Consider the following 23,901-nt stretch of genomic DNA (forward strand, 5'->3'; position numbering starts at 1 on the left):
TGAGCATCCATGTAAGATCAACACAGGATCCTGTGGGCCCCGGTGCGCTCGGGAATTGAGGGAAACACAGAGGCGGACAGGGTAGCTTGATGCTATACTACCAACCGAGCACCCAATGATTCCGACCTCGAAGAACCCACGCCAGGCCCCTCGGAATACTCGGCCACATGGGCATACTACAGGGGTATCAGGAAAAGGTACCCTCCGCCACACGAGTCCCTGACGAGGGCAGAAGCCACCGACTGGAGACAGCTGCAGACAGGCGCTACCTAAACGTGCTAAGTAAAATTTATCCAACTCAATATGCAGACGCATTCCCATTGTGCCATCAAGAAAAACCCACCCTCTACCACACCACATGGGAATGCCAAAGCACAACGGCTGTCCCCAAAATCAGAAACCCTGATGCGGAGCAATGGGAGGCACTGCTGGCCAGCGCCTGCTGTGAACACCAGATCGGTCTGATTCAGCGGGCACGCAAAGCAGCACAGGCCGTTGGAGCCCTGGACCAAGGGTACCTCCCCTGCTGACCCCCTTGGGAACTGTCGCACGTGGCACGAGCCCTCGGTGGAGTGCCGCCCAACCACTAAAAAAATATAAATAAACGTTTTCCCTCCTCAGATAAAACAATAATAGAGTTACTTAAGACCTACGCAACCCATAAAAATTTATTATGAAGTCATCGCTAACTAATGCAGCGTGTTTTGTAAACTTATGAGCGTACCCTGGAGATCGCAAAGTACATGAGTGGGGTGCTCGCTTTCGTAAGGGTGAATGCCCTCAGCATAGTTTGTGGCTATAAATTCCTGTGACGCCGCATAACAAAAAGCACACTGCTGAAGTTCCTGGAGGGCGCCAAAGAGAATGCGGCCATACAAACACTTCACGGTTAAGTTTTTGAAGCCATCTATAATAATCAGTGTTTCATTCTGTGTACTCCATCAAAGTTCGAATTAGGGTTTTGCACGACCAAGCTACTACACCTTGGCTATGAAGCGCCCCGTAGCAGAGGACTGCTGATTAATTCTGACAACCTTGAGATACTTAACGAACTCTAAAGTCTCGACAGACGGGCGTCTTTGTTTTTCGCCCCGACTAGAAAAATGGCCGCCGCGACCAGCAACCTAAACCGCGACCTTGTGCTGAGCTACGCAATGCCTCAGCCACTGAGACGCGGTGGCGGGTCAGCAGTCTGTGATAACGACATACCCCCTACGCATAAACTCCTTCGGGTGTACGGTACATAGGCTTCCGCCCTGGCAAACGACCCATGATTAGGTAACCTGTGACACTACGAAATTTCAACGACTTCTTTATATATTTGGCCTGTTATAGACACTGGCAAGAAATAAAATATTGCGAGCATCAGTAAAGGTCTAATCCGTAACTCGTGAATAATAATCTCTAACAATGAACTAACTTTTTAGTCCCCTCAAGCTGACGGTAAAGAAGCTAAAGCTCACGATAAACCTGAAACATTTTTTGTAACAAATGGGCAATTAATTTTACCTCAAATTTCAACGAACAACACGATAAGGAAAACAAAATGCGGCAAATAAAACGAAGCAAACCATAAGTTTGCATACGCACTCGTGTAATCGCTCAAACCCCAAATTACCAACTTAATAATTTCCCCACAATCAAACAATAATTCACAAGAAACCGCAATAGTGAACGGTATTCTTATAGCCATTTGCAATGAAAACTGTCATTCTGTGGGGCCCAAGTGCGGATTTTATGCCGAAGAATAGCAAAAGCATTCATTTTTGTACCCTGAAGACGGCTTCACGAAATTTTTGGCGAGCAAACACTCATTTCATTTCGTGGTAATGCTTCGTAATTTCGTATATCACCTAAGGGCGGTACCATATCTATATCAGTGCAGATACGCTTAAAACATAGTAACTATCACAGTAACGCTTGACTTTTACACAATTGTGATTTTGTTTCTGGTCGTAGAAGACTGTTTTCGCACAGTTACAGCCTCAAGTGGCAGCTGCGGGTGAGGTGAGTACCTCGAGTATGAGCTTGACCCCTTGAGCGTCCGTGATGCGGCACTCGTTCCGAGCTTCCCGGAGGAGATTGATGAACCACGTACACGGCACCCAGAAGGTGTTGAACTCGGTCGACGGAATCGACTGCCACACCTCCATCTCCAGTTTGGTCATGAACCCTGCCAATACGAGTGGACCGGGCACATCGACGTCTTTAACCCACACAAGCGGCCAGTTTTCAGCCTGCAGTAACTATTTTACTAAGTATCACATGCGCAGGGGCAGAAACTTGAAGGTTCACTAAAAAGGTTCAACTTAAATTGAGGACGACTTAGCGAGCAATGGACGGAAGATGATAAGAAGAGAGCGGAGTGGGTCAGGGAACAAACACGTGTTAAGGACATATTAGTAGAAATTAAGAAGAATAAATGGGCGTGGGCAAGGCATGTAATGCGAAGGCAAGATAACAGTTGGTCTTTAAGGGTAACAGAGAGTATCCCTAGAGAAGGCAAGCGTGGCAGGGGGCGGCAGAAAGTTGGATGGGCAGATGAGATCAAGAAGCCTGCGGGGATAAATTGGCTGCAGTTATCACAGGACCGGGATAGTTGGAGATCTATGGGAGAGTTCTTTGCCCTGCAGTGGGCGTAGATAGGTTGGTGATGATGATGACTCAAAATGATACATAGCCCTGCGCCTCCCTCCCCTCTGTTAAATAACTGCGCGCACCATTTTCGTAACAGCATCCTTTCGATTGATGCTTAAAACGTTCTTGCTGAAAGACAGATTATGCATTTCGAGCAGTGGTGGAGGCATTCACCAAATGTAAGTTGATGAATGCATTTCTCAATTCCAATGGCAAAGTACACTGCCGCGATGGAGCAATTAAAAAAGCATCCGATACGAACACGGCATATACACAAGGCGCTTTGCTATACTCCTCGGGCGTTCTGTATCACTCCACTGTTAAAACTACACTACGTCTCGTGGCAAGGCGGCAAGGAGAAGGCGTGCGTGCACCCACCCGCCTCAATGAGGTGGTCCTTGGTGGGGAACCTCCGCTTGACGGCCTTGCTGATCGAGCGCAGCACCAGGATGAGGCTCAGGTTGAGGTAGCGCATCAGCGTGCGTCGAAGCATGCGCGCTTCGTCGTCTTGCCCCGGCACGTACATCATCAGCACGTTCATCACCCTGCGCACGACGGCACAGCGCAGGCCCTGGACCAATGTTTAGCTGCAAACTCCATCAGACAAGTAAACGTCGAATATGTTGGGCCAGCCTGTTTTCTTTTTTTTTTTTTTGTAACATGCCTCACGTAACGGTAGCTCAACAAAGGAACCCGAACTATCACACGTACAGCGCTAAGCCTCACATACATTTAGTAGGCACGTCTGATGCCTTGGAAACAGTGCCCCTCTTTAGTCACCACGATCCTTTCCCGCATCATATACACACATAATTCCTCATTACAATGTTTTACCGTCCCAGCTTTAACTTCCCTGCTAACTATAAAATGTCAGCTTACGCTTAGCTTACGGTAAAGCTCTAAGAACATCAGTATCGGAAGATTAGTTTCTTCCGTGCTTGCTACCACTACTCCAAGAATAACTGCGAGTACGTAGTTTCGACTTCGAATTTAAGCGCCATGAGTCATATACATAACAAAACCTTTATTTAACCTTAACTAAATTGGATATGTGGGGACGCCGATGTAAGGTCTACTGTTGTCTAAAGGAAATAAGCTAGTTTTTTGCCATGGCTATTACAGTTAACATCGTACTGCATTGTACTCGATTGAGCATAGTTTATTTAGGAATAGTAGCTGGGGATTTTCCATGCGAGAATTTCAAAACACTCGAACAGTAAAGAGAGCAGGCATGAGATGTCGTAAACTTTGTGTTAAATGTGTTTTTTGTCCACCTATTCTTTGTTAGATTATTTACGCTGCTAGTTTAAATAAAACTAAAATTATGGGCTCTAAACCTCTAAACGTTAGAAATTATGGTTCAAAAAACGTCGCTGGCTGCAAAAAACAACCAATCAAATTAAATGGCCCTAGGATGATCGTAATAACTGTCGGACGACCACACTGACGTGCCGCTAATTTCGGAGTTAAGACACTGATTTCATCAACGATGTCAAACTTTCACATGACACTTTCACCTGCTATCACATTTATCACATGTTCGGTGATAAACACGACAGTGGCAATCACGAGTGTATTCCTTGTTCATTCATTGTCAACTGCAATCACGGTGACGACAACGTCACCTCAAAACCATAACTGCTACAGTGGTTGAACTTCTTCTTATATAAATCATTTATATCATCTCGCCCAGTCTCCTGTGAAGATATATCACTTCTGGTATAAATAAACGGTGTCTCACATTTTTACCAATTTTCCTGCAAGCATAGATCTAGTTTCTTTCATGTTATTATAAAAACTACGTTTTCGAGAACACCTCTCTTTTTTTCAGTGATCGTCAACTATGCCGCACATCAAAAATGCAGCAATCATGGCACTCACAACTAACCCTAAAGTTGATGCACCCCTGAAGGGAAGAGTTCGGGAAACCGGTAGAGCAAAATGACCATCGGCTTCTATGTATGCTTATTGCGAAACATGATAAATGTTAGTGCTTGCTACGCCTCGGTAAAAACGTTCCCGAGTCAAGAAATAAGCATCATTTGTCAATTATTGGGCACTTCCAAAAGCATGCAGAGTAAAATGTAAAACCTAAAACGAAGGGAGAGAATTCTCTGTCGTGTTGCATATAAGGACCCCAGGAACGCAAAAAAGGTGCTTGATCAGTCATCCACCAACATGCGCGAAGCCGGCATACTTCGGTTCGAACCTAGGCCATCCAAGTCAAAAAGCAACGTAGTACAACAGCTTTATCATCCTTCTTTAATGCATATAATTATAGCATGCACATAACGAGGTCACCGCGTAGCTGTCTTTGTGGGTACATTGCAAGGCGATTACACGCAGGGGAGCAATCCCGTGACCTTTCCACCGATATATAAATAGGGCGCCGGCTGCCCCTCTCCTCAGCCGTGTCTTTTCGAGCCAGTGATTTATGGTATCGAGTCACGTCTCTTGCGCGTTAGAGAACCTCCGGGGAGTTTCCACGTAAGTTGGGCAGCTTTTGGCGAGAAATTGGCATTCTCAACTCGGAACACGGAGGTTTTGTGCACACTTCGCCAATCCACCGCATGGGCATGCGTTAGGTTTTTGGCAAATGGGTAAGCACCTGGGGCAGTTTTGATTCCTCGCCATGGGATGACTATCCATACTTGCCTATCAAACGATCAACGAACACATTCGCCAATATCCCCCTTTCTGTATGTGCCAATTGCGGGTGTGTGACCTTGGCACCTCTCTTTTCTTGACAGCAGATGACTCTGCAGATCTACCTAGCTACGACCTGTATTTTTTCAACTGCTGGTTCAATAAATAATATTAAAATTGCACACCTGGAGTATTTCGCGGGGAGACTTCCTTTTCGTTTGTTTGTTTATTTATTTTGCATCTTCCTGCCTTGTATGTGTTGAAATGTATTATACGTCTTGTTATATGTATTGCTGTTATATGTATCCCATCTTAATGGTCCATCGATCGTAGTATAGTATAAATAAAAAGTAAATAAATAAAAAGCAAAATCCCTCTTCTACCTCCGAGACTCAACAGTTTAGAAAGCTTGCGTATATAATACCGCATAATATTATAATAATATATTATAATAATAATATAATTATATAGTAGTTAATTATAATAATAATATTATATAGTTATATAAAATTATATAATAATGTAATATAACTTAGTGATTATGAGTCATGCTTTGGAACCAACGGGATTTGTTTACAATACAAATTATTGCCACTCATTTTAAAATGTGTTTTAAAAATGTCCCCGCAAGCATACAGACGCGCATGCACGGCAATCTAAAGTACGGCATGCCAGAGACATTACATGTCTAAAGCGTGGATGGGCGGTGTACGTTCTGCAGCTTCAGGCGCAACTATGTACGTATGTATGTATTTATTGTTCGTAGGAAAAGGAAGATCCACCAACAGGCGTAAATTGTCTCGCCTAGGGGGCGGACACCGGAACGCCTGCTGGTGTAGGCGGATGGGGGGGGGGGGGGGGGGGGCATAGGGAGAAAATAATACATAGGAATAGGAGGATAGGGGAGGAGGTTGACATTACAATGTATATAACACACACAAGGGTAAATATAAAACACAAAAGAGAAAAAAAAGGAATAAGAAAAAAAGAGTTGCACATTGAGAAAATTAGCATTACAGAGAAACACTACAGATATAGACAACACATGATTCTACAAAGGACAATGTTTAGCACACATGTAAAAGGGGACACACACACACACGCACACACAAGTACAGAAGCTGCTTCAGCAGCAGCACTCCACCACAATCTGTACACTATTTCTTTTCAGCGTGGAAACCCCATGAACGACGATAAAGGCTCCAAACAATGAATGCTACCTCAGCGACCACTCAGCATCGCAAATACTATTTAAAGCCTAAACACTGAAACCAATTAATCTCCGTCGATGCTATCAGTACAGCACAGGGAAGTGAAAGCGGCTAAATTCAGTCACCGGAAGCACTTTGGACATGAATCACCACTCAGCGCCGTACAACTGCAACACAGATGGCTTCATCAACCCCAATGCTAATGAACGTGACGAGCTCAACATTAATTTGGCATCTGTCATCCTCCCATTCTTGCCAGACGACAACAGCATCGAGCACTGAGCAACAAGGTTCTCATTAGATGCGTTTGGCCTGCCTCAACTCCTGGCAGGGGTTTTGAGATCATTTGGATGATTGCCCAGATGATAGTAATTCCAAGTCTTCCAGCAGACCATGAGTTATTTACGGCGCTTCAGCTACTTAGGGAAACATACAATCGCAAAACATGTGGGCATGCGCTTTGTGTGCACCTGGGGCAGATGACCCTAGATACCTAGTTGGTATTGGCTTTGCTATTTCTGTCAATTCCCCGTGTGGTTATGTGGCCTGTGTGGGTAGACATTGGTCTGGAGAAGCATCGGCATGTCTTTTCGCTGCTCTTTCAGGTTGTGGAAATATCTAGAAACCACGGTGAATTTTGCTTCCTCCTTCTGCACCTTTATGCAGGGCCATAAAATCTCGATATGAAACCTGCAATTACACCTTGTTATCAGATAACACTGGTGGTCCATATTACCTGTTTCGCCTTTTATATAAAGCGCCATTATTTGTACATAGATCTTGTACCTATGTTTCTCTTTATTTGAATTAAATAGCATGGAAGAAAAAAAACACTGCTGGTCCAGCTGTTATGATTTTCGCTTACGAAGCAGAGCGGCCTGGGTTCGAACACCGGGACTTCCAAATTCATCATAGCACCTTATTTTTGAAATGTATGGTTGGAGATGCATGCATCGTGGTTCTGACAACGAACACACCCATACAAAAAGTACCCTGCCGTTAAATAGTACCTTCAGAACAAATTATATTCACAGCCGTCATTGTAAAGGTGTGTTTCTAAAGCATATGAGTCAAATGCTAGAGAACACTCTCTCCCAACGCTGAGCTTGTAATTCGGAAATGACTCATGCTCTATTCACACGTAACGCACTGGCATGCCGTCTAAGTCATTCTTGTACAGAAGTCCAGGCGGTGAGATCGAATAATGGCAGTCGCGTTTAATTTCTTATGATTGAATACGAAAAGCTCTGGAGTACGAGATTGCGGTTGAGATTAGAAACCGTATGTGGTCTAAATTAAACCTTAGCCCTCTAGTGTACGTTCAAAAGTGTTTCTACCGAACATTAATCCCTTAATTCTTCATTGTTATACTTGACGTTATTTCATTTACAGGGTCGCTACCACTAGGCGGAGCTGCTTTATGGGTTTATTTTACCACAGCTGCTTTCCTGGGCTACATTCCCCATTTTTTAGTACAAACTCCTTCACAAAACATTTTGTTGGCAGTTCTTTTTTGTTCCTTGTGCAGTCGCAGCAATGAAACCAGATTGGTCAACACAAACTGTGTGCTCCAATGTTTTATCAAAGTGGATAGAAATAGCACCAAAGAAAAAGAGGTTTGTTGATTATTTCCTATTTGTTGATCACTTCCAGGTGAGCGGCACGTTCAGCCGTTGTCAGGAAGTCTCGGTGTCCGATATAACCGGGTACCATGTCTTCGCCACCACGTGCAGAGACTTGAGTGCGGTGCGATGTAATGTGCGTCTTTCCGTTCCTCCCACCTCCTGCGCCCACCCGTGGCTCGCTCCGCAGAGGGTGCATCCCCCTCCTTTGCCTCCCGCTCTGCGACGTTACCGTTATGTCAAACTATGCATGCGTTCCTCGCCAATCGCCCCGTATAGGTCCGTATAACGGATACTGTTGAAAGAACAATATCACATTAAGTTTTTAACCACGGTCCTCCATAATGACACCCATGTGAGTCTCTAGAACTACCATTAAAAATGTTCGCCTTGATTGCTAAAAAACTGTCTACACGCGCCACTTTTGTCAAAATCTCTACGTGACTAGGCGCGGATTTTTCTTTAACTCGATCGACATGTTTATTTTTAGCCTTCTCCGAATAAGGACTTTCAAGCAACCAGGTGGGCGCTTTAGTACTTACCTTTTTCGCAGATATTTAGTTTTTATTCTGCATGTGTGTAGTACTTTTTGTACTTCTGAGTTTCCCCCCATTTGTAAGCCAACGACCCGAGGTTGTGGGCAGTATATACAAAGTAAGGAGCACTACCGACCTGTCGGGCCAAGGGATGGCCATGTACTGGCTCCACCAGCGCGTCGCCGTGAAGGTTACGTAGAAGCCGAGCATGAACGAGAGCGGGATCATCTCCATGAAGGTCGAGCAGTAGTACACCAAAAGCTCGAACACCCTGCACGATAGAGAGCACTCCGTCAACGCCGGGCTCCAAAAACAAGAACACAGGGGATTACCTCACGCAGTTGTAGCACTGTAGATGTACAGGTATGCTATTCCAAGGACAATATTTCTGGCCGTACGTCCGAAAGTTGATTGATTGTAGGGTTTAACGCGCCGACGCAACGCAGGCGATGAGGTGCTCCGTAGTGGAGGGCTCCGGATTAATTTTGACCACCTGGGGATCTTTAACGTGCGTCGAAATCCCGAACACACGGGCGTTTTTGCTTTTCGCCTCCATCAGAAAAGCGGCCGCCGCGGCCGGGAATCGAACCCGCGACCTCGTGCTCAGCAGCGCAACGCCTTAGCCACGCCCTTGGTTCTGAAGGCCAACGCCCTTGGTTCTGAAGGCCAGCGTTAGGCCACCATCCTAGCAATGTTGTTGAAGACACCAGTTGAAGATTGCTAGCTACTGGTAGCTTAAATTAAATATCTTCATCACCGTCTTCACATCCGCACATGCAGGATGGCGACCTCATATAACTCATTCCAAAAAAACGAGTATCTAAACCTTGAACTGGAACTGAGAATGCACGTACCGAACTGTCTGTAAAGCATTATCCGTCTGTGTATGCCTACATGTATCTTGCTGTAATGCGTGCTGTACATAGGCATTAGCACAAGTCGCACAAAAGCTGGGAACGCAACAGCCACCGCCTTTACCGAAACTTTATTCTATCTTCGGTTCGCAGAGCCGTGTTAGGGTGCATTAGAACCGACGGAGGGCTGGCATATCGGCGCTAAAAAACATTCGTGTTTCGCTTCTCGCACTCGTCTGGACTGCGACAGGGTCAATCACGCTTTTGTCTTGTTAAGTACGGCTTCGCTCTCAACCACATTCGTAGTATAGATATGGGACAATTTTTTTTTATATGTACTGTTTGTAACCTGAATTTAACACCAATGTCACCGACACTTGTGTGTTTTGTTCACCCGTATCCAAATCAGTATATTCATGACATACCAACATACTCAATATTACAGCGCAGAGCTGTCGCCATTATAATGGTAACGAGGGAAGCACGCATCCGCCCGCGAGAGCAAGACGGAGAGCCAGCCGTTGCGGTGGCTCAGTGGCTTCGTCACTGTGCTGCTATTAAGGACGTGGGTTCGATCCCGGCCGCGGTGGTTGCTTGTCAAGTGAAGGCAAAAAGCGAAACCAACCCGTGTGTTCGAGATTTCGGTGCTCGTTAAAGATCGCCACAAGGTAAAAATTAATCCGGCGTCCTCCACTACGGCTAGCCTCATCGGCCAGGTTTGGCTTCAGCGCTTTAAACCCCATAATCTGAATCTGAATCTGCAACGGAGAGCGATCGCTTTGAGGGCGAGGTTATACCCCGCTGGTGCAAGTAACTGCACGAATACAAGCACCTTAAGCGTTATAGAGTCAAATCCTATGACTCGTAAGAAGTAGTGCAGTGCCGATGAGCTGCGTGAGCGAACGCGTGCCCGTGATAAACCATGGAAATGCGATTAGGCAAAATCCCGGAATGTAGGTAGAGCCGTCAATAGGAAGGGCCATATAATAGCAATGTAGCAATTCTGTGTGGAAAAAGGCACACTCAATTTGGTATTAAAAAGTTTTCCAATATTTGCCTTCCTCATATACCTACAAAGAGCTCCCGCCCTTCTTTTTTTAGAGTGGATTGTGTGTGTGTGTGTGTGTGTGTGTGTGTGTGTGTGTGTGTGTGTGTGTGTGTGTGTGTGTGTGTGTGTGTGTGTGTGTGTGTGTGTGTGTGTGTGTGGGCACGTGTGTGTGTGCACTTATGTGTGGGTGTGTGCACGTGTGTGTGTGCACGAGCGTGGGCTTGTGTGTGCACGTGTGTGTGTGTGTGTGCGTGTGTGTGTGTGCGTGCACGTGTGTGTATACGTGTGTGTACCTGTGTGTGTGCACGTATACGTGTGTGTGCACGTGTGTGTGTGTGCACGTGCGTGTGCACGTGTGTTTCTGTGTGTATGTGTGTGTGTGTGTGTGTGTGTGTGTGTGTGTGTGTGGAGGGAGAGAGAGATGGGGAGAGGGGAGGGGGAGGGGGAAAGGCGTCATTGTGTGCAAACACAACGTGGTCGCACACATATATACTCGTGCCAAGTCAATATTGTGAAATCTTTCAATTCCTTCCTTGTTCTTCCACGCTCTCTTTGTCTTTGTGAAGCTTTTGCACCCCGCTCCATGCGCCAGATCGTGGCCGGAAGCTGTACTCGGGATGGAGACATGCCGTCCCTTTCCTGTACCGCGTTCAGCTGTTCCCCTCTGGGGCGTGCTGCAGGCTAGAATAGCCCTCCTAAACGGACACGCACCGCATGTTCCTTCGCTTCATTGCGGTGTGTCAGTGCGCCCTCTCCGAAAGCGGCCCCTATCCTGGAGCGTTGTTTGTAACGCCACTACCGGGCGTTCCTGCGCGCCTGATTCACCAGGCGACCCCGTTTCGTCGTCGCTACTCGAGGGAGGAGGAGGCCGCATCGCGAACTTTGTGTCCGGCGTGCCGCCTCTGATCTGCCGCGCCACCTGATTCCATGCAGGGACGCTGGGAGCCGCGTCGCCCGGGTCGGCGAAGCCGAACCGTCACTCCCGATCTGCGCATACTAGCCTCCAACTGACTGGTCTGGTCGCACGCGCGCGCACTACCGCTCGGTTAGCGCGCACTGAGGGAGGCGCGTTAAAGCTACGGGTTGAGTGGACGCGTTTTACCGCTGAACCATTGTTGTGCCCGTTCGGCGAGCTGCACGGAACTAGTATTAGGAGGCGCGGTTCTGCTTGGATCCGCTCCAAGGCTTCGTCTTGCTAATGGCATACGGCCAGGACCGCAGCGGCACCTTAATACGGGTGGGCGTCTGCACTGAGTGACTGCTTTCCGGCCCAGCAGGAAAGTTTGCCGGTGCAAGCCACCTGCTGTCGCCTGGAAAACTTCGCTTTCCCGGTTTTCTTTTCCATTTTCACGGCGGAAGGCGCGTGCTTTATAAAAAAAAAATACGCAGTTGTTTTTTTTTTTTCTTCTCTTCTTGCACTAGGAGTGTAGTGACGGAGAAATTGCATAATGAATCAGCAACCATCAAAAGAATTCAGGGAGCTGACAGCTAAGTAAATGTACGACTAACTTGGGAATTTCTCGTCTATAAACACGAGAATTACCTTGGTTGCACGTTTCAGATTTCTTTAGCTAGCAGGTGGATTATGCCTATGCTATGTAGGCATTTGGGGTATAAACTCAGGAGAACACGCTCTGCTGAAAAAAAATTACGATTGCGGATTTATCTAGCGAAAAAAAGGTACTTTCGGAAACTGTTTGGTGTCGTTGGTCCATAAAAAGAACTTCAAATTGAGGACAACTGCGTGTTACGCGATTCGTTTTTTTTTTCCCTCTTGGTTTCAATTTGGCACACCCATTCAAAACATTTTTGAAGGTAAATCACAGGGACTTCAGGAGCAGAGAAAAGGGGAAGTGGAGAGAAAGGAGGAATTGAGACACCTGGCACATTTTTATGCGTGTGCTTTCTAATAAAGTTTTGCGGAGAAGTATTTATAATGATACGAATATTTCTGCATGTGCATTCTCCAACCTCTGCATTTTTTCTACCTGCCCCCTACCCCGGCTATTTTCGGCATGTCATGATTCGCCGCTGTGAAATTTATTTCGGTTATTTCAAGAATACTGCCAACTTTATGAAAAGCCCTTGCAAGGAGTTCGTGCTGCAGTATGCAGAATACAAAAGTATATTTACAAACAGTAGAAATTCCTAAGCGAGGTTATTTCATCTTTTTTTTACAGTGAACATATGCAAAGCAGTGCAGAAATGCATAAACGCGTAGAACACGCTCGCAAAAGTGCAGAAATATTGTGCCGTGGGAAAAAATTGGCCGCGTATCTGCTCGTTTTGTTGCAAATGTCGTCAAAAGACGATAGTCTTTGTAGACATTTGCCAAGGAAATGCCCCCCTTCGCTTTCCCACTCACCTCTCATGCTGTTCCTGTTCCGTCGATCTCATCCCAAGGTAAACACACTAAAGGTTTGCTCAAGGCGATTTGAATTTACCGCGTTCCACTGCTACAGGCGGGGTTCCTCAATGCCAGCGCTGCAGTACGGCGGAGACGCGCGTGAATCGACGCGGCCGACTTCAAGGTTTATAGAACCGCGTTGCCGTGCTCCACGTGCGTTCCAATCAGAACGTGAAACCTAGCTAGTGAAACCTTTCTATGCTGTTGCCGCGTGATTTGTCATATGCCGCCAGGAGGTGGCGCAGGCAGCAGCAGGCGGTACGCGTGGTTCTGCAGTAGATGTAGAATATCATTTGCTATCGAAAAACCAAGCATCCAGGAATTATTTAATAAAGGAACACTGTACACATCCCTTGTGTACTAACTTCCTGTCTTATATTTGCGTAATGTCTTGTTCTTGTTTAGCAAAGTTGACAAGTGTGAACATATAAACCGGGCTTAGACGTTTACATTTGGCTGTGAGTATATAAGACTATTGCACTGAAGCATTTTGCTTTGGCCGGGTGGCTGAATCGAGTTACAGACAGACAGACGGACAGACAGACAGACAGACATACAGACAGACCAAAATTTCTGGGTTTAAGTAGAACAAGAAAGACTATCGTCTTTAAAAAGCGGGTAAACCCAGGATAACGAACCAACTACACTCAAAGACATTGCCGCAGGTGGGCATCACCACAACGCCCAAAAAAGCCAATCAGCGTGACCAAATGTGCTAATATATGGAGAATGGCGAGGCCAAGCATGCTATTAATGTAAGAAATTGAATTTGTGCTGGCACAACAGCCAATACGCACGGCTTGCGCTGTTGTATCAACACAAATTCTATACTTGGCCTCGTTATTCACCAAACTCGCATATTTGGTCACGCTGATTGGTTGTTTTGGGGCGTTGTGGTGAAGCTTGCCTGCGGCGATGTTTTGGAGCCCAATAACTAGCTTTGATGACAGAAGACGCGAATTGCAATTCAAGATGAGGGAACTGAAAGGCAAGTCTTATTGCGCACTTCGTGGTATAGCCACTGAAGAAAAAATGACTGAGAGGAAGGAAAAAAGAACAATGAGACAGTTGTGTGATCTTCTGCGCGAAATGAATTATCACCATATGAGGCAGGGCTTTTCTGTCGGGCAAATAAATTTCCGGGGTCGCTGGTGAATTACCTTTTTTTTTTTTAGGTTGCACGCCGATACTTCGCACATATTCGCTTCCAACGCATAAAGAACATTTTTGACATTCCTTGTTGACAACAGCAGCAAGTGCGCAGAAATGACACACCGGAGCATTGGGGGGAAATGACGTTGTGATTGTCGTGTGTTAAAAGAAGTTGCGTTGCGTTATTTTGTGTTCAGTTCTATTCTAAAATTAATTTCAATTTTCACTCCGAAAGCAGCTTTCTAATTTATCTTATAATAACTTCGGAAGCGCAGGCTGGTTTGCTTAGATCACTTACGTTTTGCCATCACGAGCGAAATATCTCGCACGACCGCGTTCTCCTACCTCCCTTTACCAAAAAGTTCGGTTACCCTTGCGGGTGATTAAACCAACGTCCTCATGCTCAACCACTAGAATGTGTTTCTACAGTCCCGGCATCAGCATCTTGGCAACCCCTTTCGGGTGACCTTTGTGTTGCGTCGCTAACACCTCCAATGCTACGTGTATTCCGCGCACTGTATGCGCCAAAAGACGTTGTCACAGCCCTTGTATTCGGCAGCAGGCTTCGCCAGGCGGCCTCTTATACGCACCCTAGCATCGGCGCTCAGAAGCGCTGCACATGAAACGCCTAAGAATAGCGGCCCCTATGAGCTTCAAGTAGCGCCGACGAACAAAAAGGGCCCGTCTGCGCCTGCTCGCTTCACAAATGTTGTTCAAGCGGCCTCGTCGTCTACACCCTTTCTCCGCTGGGCCGGAATGGGGAACAGAGGCGGGCGTCTGTGCGCGAAGTCTGTTCCTGGGGTCGCGTGAGCAGGTAGAAATTGCGCCCGGCTTAGACCTGTGAATTAAATGCGTCTGCAGCAGAGATTAGGTGCTTTGCACTGTGCGGCTCTAACGATCCTCAGCCTTTGTTCCACAAGTTCTGGAAGATGGTGTTGACAATGCTACTACTGCTATGCCTGGATATGTGTGTTTTGTGTGTGTTTTGTGTGTTTTTTTTTAACAATATGTAGGTTCACTTGCATTTCTGTATACATTGTTCCCTGAACCCCCCCCCCTTATATGTAATAATGCATTCGGGCCTTTAAGGGTATAATAAATGAAATGAAATGAAATAACGAAGTTGATGAAATTTCGCAATTTTTCGTTGCATGCAGGTTTTAGTTACACGTAGGTTTTGAGTTCAAGCTCGCGTGAATGAAGCAGAAACAAAACCAAAAATCTAGACATCATTGACGGTGAGCTCACCCTTCAAGGATTTATTCTACAGTGGGAAACCGTGATTTGCGCCTGCTGCTGCTTTTCCGCGAGCTTAGGCACTACACGATTCCCCTAAGAAACAAGGTCACTTACCTCCGTATTCACAAACGGGAGTTAAGTGGTGCCACTTCTGCCTTTTGACACTATTCGATGCCTTAAAGCGTCTGCAGAACCACATTTATGCGAAAGGGCGCCTTTTGAGAACTTGGTGCTCTTTTCCGCACTCAAAATTGTCGAGAGCGTGCTTTGTTCTTTGTTCTTTGTTCTCGCCGGCGGAGACGGCATTTAAAATGGCGATCTTGTCTTGAGAAGACAAAACTTTCCGTATTCTGGCAGCAGAACTCATCACCGACGAAACGACAGCACAGATAAAGCAGTGGAGTGACTCGCGACTAAACACCGACAGGCAGGCTTAGCACCTAACCGACACCGCGCACTCACACGTAGAAACGCAGGGTAGTTTGCTGCGCGGAAAAAAAAATAGTGCATTTCTCCAGCGACTTTTCAGAAAAAGTGCAAAAAACAATGACTCATCAGCGTAGCGAATTCTTTACAACAAGGTTAACTGTCGCAACGTCTTCGCTACACAGAGGTCACAAACACATGGGCTTCAATGTGGGTGGCAATGGGGAATTAAAAAACTTCGTTAATTCCAGAAATTCATTACATAGAGGTTTATTACATCCAGGCTTCTCTGTACTCGGTATCATTGATAGCAGTTTTGGCAATAACTGAAGCAATGGCCTGCGTAAACTCAGGGCTGAATGTCCAGCTTGGCTATGACGTTCTTTTTCGACGTGGCATACGACTGGATGTCAGCGATGACATATTGTGGGATTTGTCTACCGAGCTAACCAACTCTAATAGTTAAGGCTAGCGAATTATAAATTTTAGCTTTGCTCTGGTGAGCAGTTAAATAACTGGCAAAAATACGGTTGAGTCGCCGAATGGTCACTAATAAAATAACTTCCCTGCCAAAAATTGAATTCAATTAATGCCTGTCATACGGAGGTCATAAGACCCTGAAGGGGATGGGAAAAAATTTCCACGACACAATTGCACTGATGCGACTACAGCAGAAAGTGTACAACGTGAAATTTCGGTCAGTGGAATGGACCGTAAACATGGCCTATTGAAGTCCATCGTTTCACGATCCGTTTTACGGTTAGCCGTTTGTAGTACGATAACGAATGACAAACTTGAAGAGATGGTAGATGTCAGTATAACGTCGACTAAGTCGAATGTTAGTCAATGATCACCACTTTGTTTGACCAGTTTTTATTTTTCTCCTGAAGCAACAAGTCATTTTGCTACCTCGTAATAAACATCTCTGGTGAGTCTTTTTAGAGGTTATCCACAATAAAGCTGTTTTTAGAATTTGTTTTAAGCAAGAAATGGTGGGAAAATGTAAGAAATAAAATATGATACAATTTGCTGTAGATAAGAAACATTGAATTCTACACAATGTAAGCCTGGAAGTTCAGGTCGCACTCAGTAATTTAAGCATGGTAACGTGTAACCTTTAACTTACACACCTTAGAAACATGCAACTTGAATCAGAAACACCGTTTTATTTGGATCCAGCTTGCCACTTTCCCGTATACGAGTCAAACGAAGTTTTTCGTTTAGATTATAAAGGGAGAGGTAAAGGAGCAGTAGTCGAGACGGAATAGTTAGTTTGTATCAGTAAAACAAACAAAACTATGTCGGAACTCACGAACATTTTTGTCCTTGACGAAAAAACAGGCATAGCGTGAATGCAATGAATGGCAACCTATCTTTCATGTTCTTAATCTCAACAAGAACAAAAGAAGAAAAAAACTCCTAGAAACAAAACTAAGCGTCCTTCACAACAACGAAATGAACCCAGTCGGACACGGTAACAAAATGAAAGTTTTGGGCACTACGGGAAGGAAACAGTTGTGGTGTGGCATACATTAAAAAACCTTTTGGGTTCACTTCAGCCACATGAGCTTGATGGCTGATCATTTCAACCAAATGACCAAAGTATGTCAAGGGCAAGGCCCATCGTGCAATTTGATTCGAAGAACGTGGCCTGCGCTGTGACGTTATAGAATGCAAGCATGACATTCTCCATTGCGTAGATTAAAAGCGCAGATAACATGTTGGGGCCAAATCGTGAGTCGGTCCTCATTACTGGAAAATTTGCCCTCTTGGACACAGAAGTTGTTCATTCACGTAAATTGCTACAAAAAGGACCAACCGGTGTTTTAAACAGTTTAATTGTCAATAACAGCAAGTATTGTGCATCCGCGAGTTCAAAATTGCAATGACTGATAAAACATAAGTCATCGAGGAAGTGTCGGTAAAACAGCAAATCATACATCTTTCCGTCTAACGACGACGATCGTTGAACGCGAAGCTTTATCGTGACGGATTCTTTGGTTGTCGTCCAAGTTTTCCAAAGCGCAATCGTATAGACGCCTGCTTTATCAGCGCAAGGGACCCAGGTTCGATTCCGGCAACTGAAGCGTTGTTTTCTTTCACTTCACCCACGATCGTTCATCCCCGTCGTCACAGAAAGTTGGCTTCCCTGCAGGACATTTCTCGTTACAGACGCATCAGTGAGAACACTAAAGCTTCGCTTCAAAAAAAAACTTGGCGAGTCTTCGAACCCTACAGAGCATAATGGATAGGATACCCTGGAATCGTGACACGTGGTATTGGTGGGGAATTAAGGACCTCATTTCGCGTAAGGGCCTGTGTTCGGCCATACTGTCTATCCCTAACGTAATGAGTGTAATGACAAGTACGCGTCATGAGTGAACCCGCTAAAGATCCACATTGCAGACGCAGACACAAACGCACGTGGAGAGGGTCGTGGTGGTGAGGCACACGCGCACCCAGCTTCGTCAACGAGTTTTTAGGTGATCACCACAGCAATAGAAGAAAAAAATGGCAGCATCTCCACTCCGTAGATGATGGCGAGGGTGCGGCGTACGGGGACTCGAAAAGACATCCAAGTTGCACCCCGAGTGACATCCGATTTGCGTCGCGACCGTCATTCGATTTGAGCCGTGAGTTGCACCTTGATTGTTCCCTAAATGAAACTGCAACTCATGGCTCAAATCTAATTTCGCTTGGTTTTCGCTTGATGGTGGTGTGCGCATGGATGAACGCGGACGAACATTGGGAGGTCCTAAGGTACTCCGCACCGTTACAGGCGAGGGAGTAAGCCGTTTGACTCTCGAGTACTAACTCACGGTCGTAGCCCAATGGGTAAGACGACTGACACTAACTCTGTCTGGTCTACCAGACACAGGCTCGAACCCTGCTGGTGCCTGTGTGATTTTTTGCGATTGTAAATGCTATGCGCACGGACGCGCACGGACATTGCGCGGTCCTAAGGTACTCCGCACCTAAAACAATTCAACACTTCGTTCGTGTCATGAACAGCACGGATGAAATAGCAGCCGAAACTTTCGAACAGTAGGGAGCACCAGAGCAAAGTCAACGACCCGATCGTGCTGGTCGAGGCAACAACAGTGGTTGTTGGGAATGAAAGGGTGTCTAGGAAAGTAAGAACAGAAGCGGTGATCGGTTTTTCTGGCAAAGAAAGCCCTCGTTGAAGCGATGGCGTGCGGGTTCGTTCTCCGGCTGTTTAGCGCTTTTATTGGCATCAACTCGTTCTCAACACCATATTTCCACGTACATGGCAGCTAAACTGTGCGATACTATGCGCTCAAGTACACGACATTAACAGAAAATATGACGCCTATTAAATACTGCTCGTCAAATATTTCAGCAGAAAAGGATTTAGTATAGTGTCAGTTTCCTGCCAAGATTGCGTTATGGGATACCCAAATGCTGTCATGTGTCTGCAAAAGACAGCTTTTTCGCGTTTTTGCCTTTCTAACGCTTACTTCCCGTTCAACAAGTTATTCAAGCATGTGTATGGAGCGTCAGTGGACCGACACACCTTGCCATGAACCAAAGAACCCTGACAATGCCTAAGTTTGTCCTGCATATTGTCCCAACGTGTTGAACTGAAAATTGGGCCATGTTAGGCCAACCTTAATCTCCGAGATGGCTGCAGTCTTTTGTAGAGCGAAAGTTCTATTACTCCAAGTACAAAGCAAGAAAACGCTTCATTTCGTCAATCTGTCCTGCAAGCTCAGCCAAAATTAAGCCAGCGCCTTGTGTGGTGGCGAGTGAAAGCGTCTAATCGCTCATTCGTTCGCGAACAAGCGTTCCGTACCCTGCTGGACTTTTTAAATGACACGGGACTCTCGGACCGGCTATGATGCTGCCCGGGCTGTACATGCTGCACCGGCATCTTATTCTCCCTTCCTTTTTTCTGCCTATTCTCTTTTCTGCCTATCCTCTTCCTAGACTCAGTTCTGATCGAGATGCCGTGAACCCGAGAGGCAGTTATCGTCTGAGTCGACTGTCGTTTCGCTTCGAATAATGCATCTCTCTCTCTCTCTCTCTCTCTCTCTCTCTCTCTCTCTCTCTCTCTCTCTCTCTCTCTCTCTCTCTCTCTCTCTCTCTCTCTTGTGTAGATGCTGTACAAAAGCGGCTGTCTAGCAGCCGCTTCACCAGACAAATTTCGTTTAACCGCGTTCAACATCGGCAAATTCATGCCAAGGTTGCTTGAAGCTGTTTTTGCCATGCCGGCTTGCAGACATTGACACTGGTTCGAGCCAAGGTTGTTTCGTCGCTTAGGAGGCTGGAAGAAAAAGAGAAAGCTGGAGCACAAACAGCAAGGAAGAAGCCGAGGGAGGTAAACTCCGGCGTAGCTATTTTCGACGTGCCTATTTTGCTGCGACTGGCTGTCCAAAACAAATCTTTTTGTCAAGCAGGCCAAAGTAGCAAGGGCATCAAAAAACAAAGTCTTATGGTTTTGTTCCCAACAGTATTTTTATTGTACTCATAAACAAGAACTGTGCAATCGGGCTGTTTAATCGCTTGGGGTCCTCTTTTTTTTTTTTTTTTTTTTTGAAGAAACGCGCGCGAGCACCGCTAGCTCATTGTTTTACAATCGTTTACGTATTCTTTTCAACGAGACTCATTTTTAAAGGGTGACTTGACTCAACAAATAACTCCTGTGTGGCTTCACTTTCTGGTCCCCGTATTAGCCCACATCCTCCTCCTCCTCGCACTCTCTCTCTCTCTCTTGTTTATGTGTAATACAATACAACGCTTATTTGTTGAAGATGCACGTATATAAGTAAACTCGCGTTGATAAATATTCGACTTGCATGCATGTGTTTTCGTTTTGCTTATTACTCGATGCTTATCGAAACAGCCTTCGAGGCTTCTTTCCTTGACGACACGAAAAGAACTCAGACTCCTTCATCGCACTGGTGACAGGCGCGTATGACCGCCGCCCTTTTCCAGTACTTTTTTTCTCGTTATTTTTTATCATTATCTTGTCACTGCCCCATCTTGTCACCGCCACAACAGTTGCCCCTCCGATCGGCCCCCTCCTTTCCCGCCACAGCTCCGAAATGCTTCCGACGCCGCCGACTTTCGGAGTATTTAAAGACGACCCTTTCAAATTTCGATTTTCCACATCAGTTGTGTGACTCACTCGCTCACCTACTTCCCACGCGCCCACCTCTCCGTCTTGCGCGCGTGGAGTCGGACGCTAGGATTATGTATATACCAGACGCAGAGCGAGCCAGATGCCGTGCATTCGGGTTTGCAGGGCCTTCAATTCCGTTCCAAACAATTTCGCACCAGGTATAGAAAACAAAAAACTGCGTACGAGTGCCCTAATTTTCATACCTTCGGTCACTCTTGAAGAAAATATACATCACGTATACCTTTGCTACCAGCTTTTGCGGTTGCCAGGATCTGTGCAAGCCGATTTCAGTCGGTGATATCGTTATCAAAAATGCATTAGTATATTGCAACTACCGCAAACTTAATAACATATTATAACCTAAAAACCGATAAGAAAGTATTGATGATGGCTTTTTCCGAACTTCGCATTGACGTCGATGACACATCCGCCCCAGCTATCGGAATGGCTGACAGGAGGAAAGGCTGTCGACGGACGAAAGAAAAACAGAGCTGCCGCCAATGTCAATAAACTTGCGTTTAGTGTGTTCTTGCTGTGGAAAGAAGGTCTGCTGCAGCCCGCGTTGCTACCGCGGGATTTGTTCTTCGGCAAAGGTAGAGGCTGTGTGTTGCGCTTTAATTAGCTGATTTGCACGTTCCAGTAACCATTTAAGGGATGTTGCGATTTCTTGATTTCCTTTCAAGTTTAAACTCGCTAGAAGTCAGTAAAGTGGCGTAGCAGGTCTGTCCCTACACACTTTTGTGGTAAACTGTTCCACCTATTTGTGTCTTGCTCGATTTGAGTACGTTATACATTTTCGGGTGGCGCTTGTGATGTCATGAGATGTCACCTACAATGAGGTAATATGTGAATCTTATGTCATATGTCAAGTTAGATAACTTCGCGGTTAGTATCTCCAAGATAGGGCAAAGTTCATCGCGGTTTGCTCGCAATAGTTGACTTTCGCGTACCGAAGGGCACTTGAAATATAATTAGGTTCATCTCTCTATCTATCATGAAGGGGTGCACGGTTGCAGGTCTCTCCCCTGGGTTTTGTAGGGCTTCCCGTTGCGGTAGGAAACATCCGAGAACCAAGAGAGGCTACGCTAGGCTTAGATGTAACCGTACTAGGAAGGCTCTCTTGGACACAAATAGCACTCCCTCGCCAGAACAGTATGCGGACACCCTGGTATTCATCCAAAACCTCCCATTGTATACCTACAATTTAACGCATGGCCCTCAGCACCCAGCAACTGTAGAGCACCTGTCTGCGGCGGCGGTCAGATCAAGGATACAGCAGGCGGTGCTAGGAATCTTCTAGGTCCTGACAGGCCGTCACTGGAACCTCAATCAGGCAGCGTTTAACGCTAGCACTCTGGCGAGAGAGGGTAACCTAGCTGTACTATAGTAGACGACCTTTCAGGCGTCAAGTGGGATACGTTAGGATGAAACGAGGTTAGAACGAGGTTAGAGCGAAAGGTTAGAACAAGATAGGTTTCCTGGTCCATAAAGAGATAGCAGAAAATGTGGAAGGATTTCATAGCATTATCGTTGGGATCAAGCTAAACAAAAGGTATATGGGTTAAAAGGTATATGGGTTAAATTGGCCTGTCCACCAACCTCCACCTGCGGTGATGAGGCCGTGGACAGTTTCTACGAAAAGGACGAATTGGCAAGAAATACAATAAAAGCGAAGTACATGACATGGTAGGAGTCTAAAACAAAGCAGAAAAGAAGCACGTAGACCAGCGTGCAGTCGAAAATTCGGAAAAGGTAGTCGGAAAGCGGAGGATACAGTGAACCACAATTTCAAGTTCACTGTACCCATGAGATACATTGGTTGAATTGGCGCATTGTTATAACCCGAAGGTACTGAATACATTTTCTTTTTCGCAAACGAAAGAATAGAATATACAGGTGGGAAAGACCCAACAGGCAAATCAAAAACGAAATCGACTTCATTATAAGTGACAATGCAAGTATTGTGTAGGATTTTTTGGTGCTAGACAAGGTCAAGAGCCCTGACCACAGGATTGGAAAGGGACAGGCCTGGATGGAACTACGGGGAAGAAGAAAAGTTAACGCCCAATCAATAAGAAGATAGCGCAGGAGTTCAGAATAACGCTTCAGACCGAATTCGTGCTCTTAAAGGCCAACTGCACTCAGATTTCCGACAACGCAAAAATACTGTCACCTAATAGTACACATAAAAAATTAAGCCCACCTCCCCTCGCGGGAACCGTGTGATGCGACGCTGAGGGGGGTTCAAGCACAAGCAGAGGGAAACCGTCGACCGAAAGGCCGCCGGAGAGCGGCACACCGGTTATATGCGCAGCGCGCCCGAAGGAGAGGAGACCGCGGAGAGAGAGAGTACTGCACATGCGCAGCACCGCGCGCAGCGCCGCTTCCCGGCGGAGTGAGAGCGCGCTCGGCCGCACACCCGCAGATGTTGAGAGTGTCCGCTCTCACCTGGGCACGCGCCGGCGCCAGTGCGTCTGCCGCGGCTATGACGCAACACAATCCAACACAATCCACTTTAATCCAATCCAATCCAAATCCAATCCAAGCGAAGCCAATCGAATCCAATCCAATGCCCCTCGCGAGAGAGTGTTCGCTATCGGAGGAGAGTGCGGACGCCGACGACGACGACGACGGACGCACGCAGGAAGGACAGGGCCGCCGACAAGAGATGCTCTCAGCGTCGCATCTAAAAAGTGCGAAATGCACAATATACTACGTTTCAAACATGAACTCGCGCGCCGCAAACGACTCACGACATTGGCGTTTTCGGAACCGAAACTGAATAGGAAAGGCGGCCATTACCGGCGGCCGGACGTGACGTACGTGATATAACGGAAGCGGCCGCGCTACGGCGGCCGCTCAGAGCCGCCTTCACACGCGCGTGGTAGCGTCGCGTTTCGCACTGTTATTTCCACAGAAGAACTCCCACTAACCTTTGCCCATGATAATGGAGGTAGGTACAATTCCGACATCGCATTGC

At 46.3% G+C, this 23,901-nt stretch overlaps 1 protein-coding gene across 2 annotated transcripts in view; it reads right to left on the minus strand.

Moving 5' to 3' along the window:
• LOC144170073 (uncharacterized) overlaps window positions 1–23,901 on the minus strand; it is a 49,500-nt gene that overhangs the window by 16,835 nt on the left and 8,764 nt on the right. For both annotated transcript variants that reach the window (XM_077699610.1, XM_077699609.1), the window contains exons 2-4: window positions 8,789–8,923; window positions 3,016–3,182; window positions 2,016–2,173 (exon numbers count right to left, since the gene is read on the minus strand). In XM_077699610.1, coding sequence (XP_077555736.1) covers window positions 2,016–2,173; window positions 3,016–3,182; window positions 8,789–8,923 — 460 coding nt within the window. The remainder of the gene's footprint in view (window positions 1–2,015; window positions 2,174–3,015; window positions 3,183–8,788; window positions 8,924–23,901) is intronic.

Source organism: Haemaphysalis longicornis, unplaced genomic scaffold (genome assembly GCF_048455015.1).
Source record: "Haemaphysalis longicornis isolate Haplotype H1 unplaced genomic scaffold, Haemaphysalis longicornis Haplotype H1 scaffold_2, whole genome shotgun sequence".
Lineage (NCBI taxonomy): Eukaryota > Metazoa > Arthropoda > Arachnida > Ixodida > Ixodidae > Haemaphysalis > Haemaphysalis longicornis.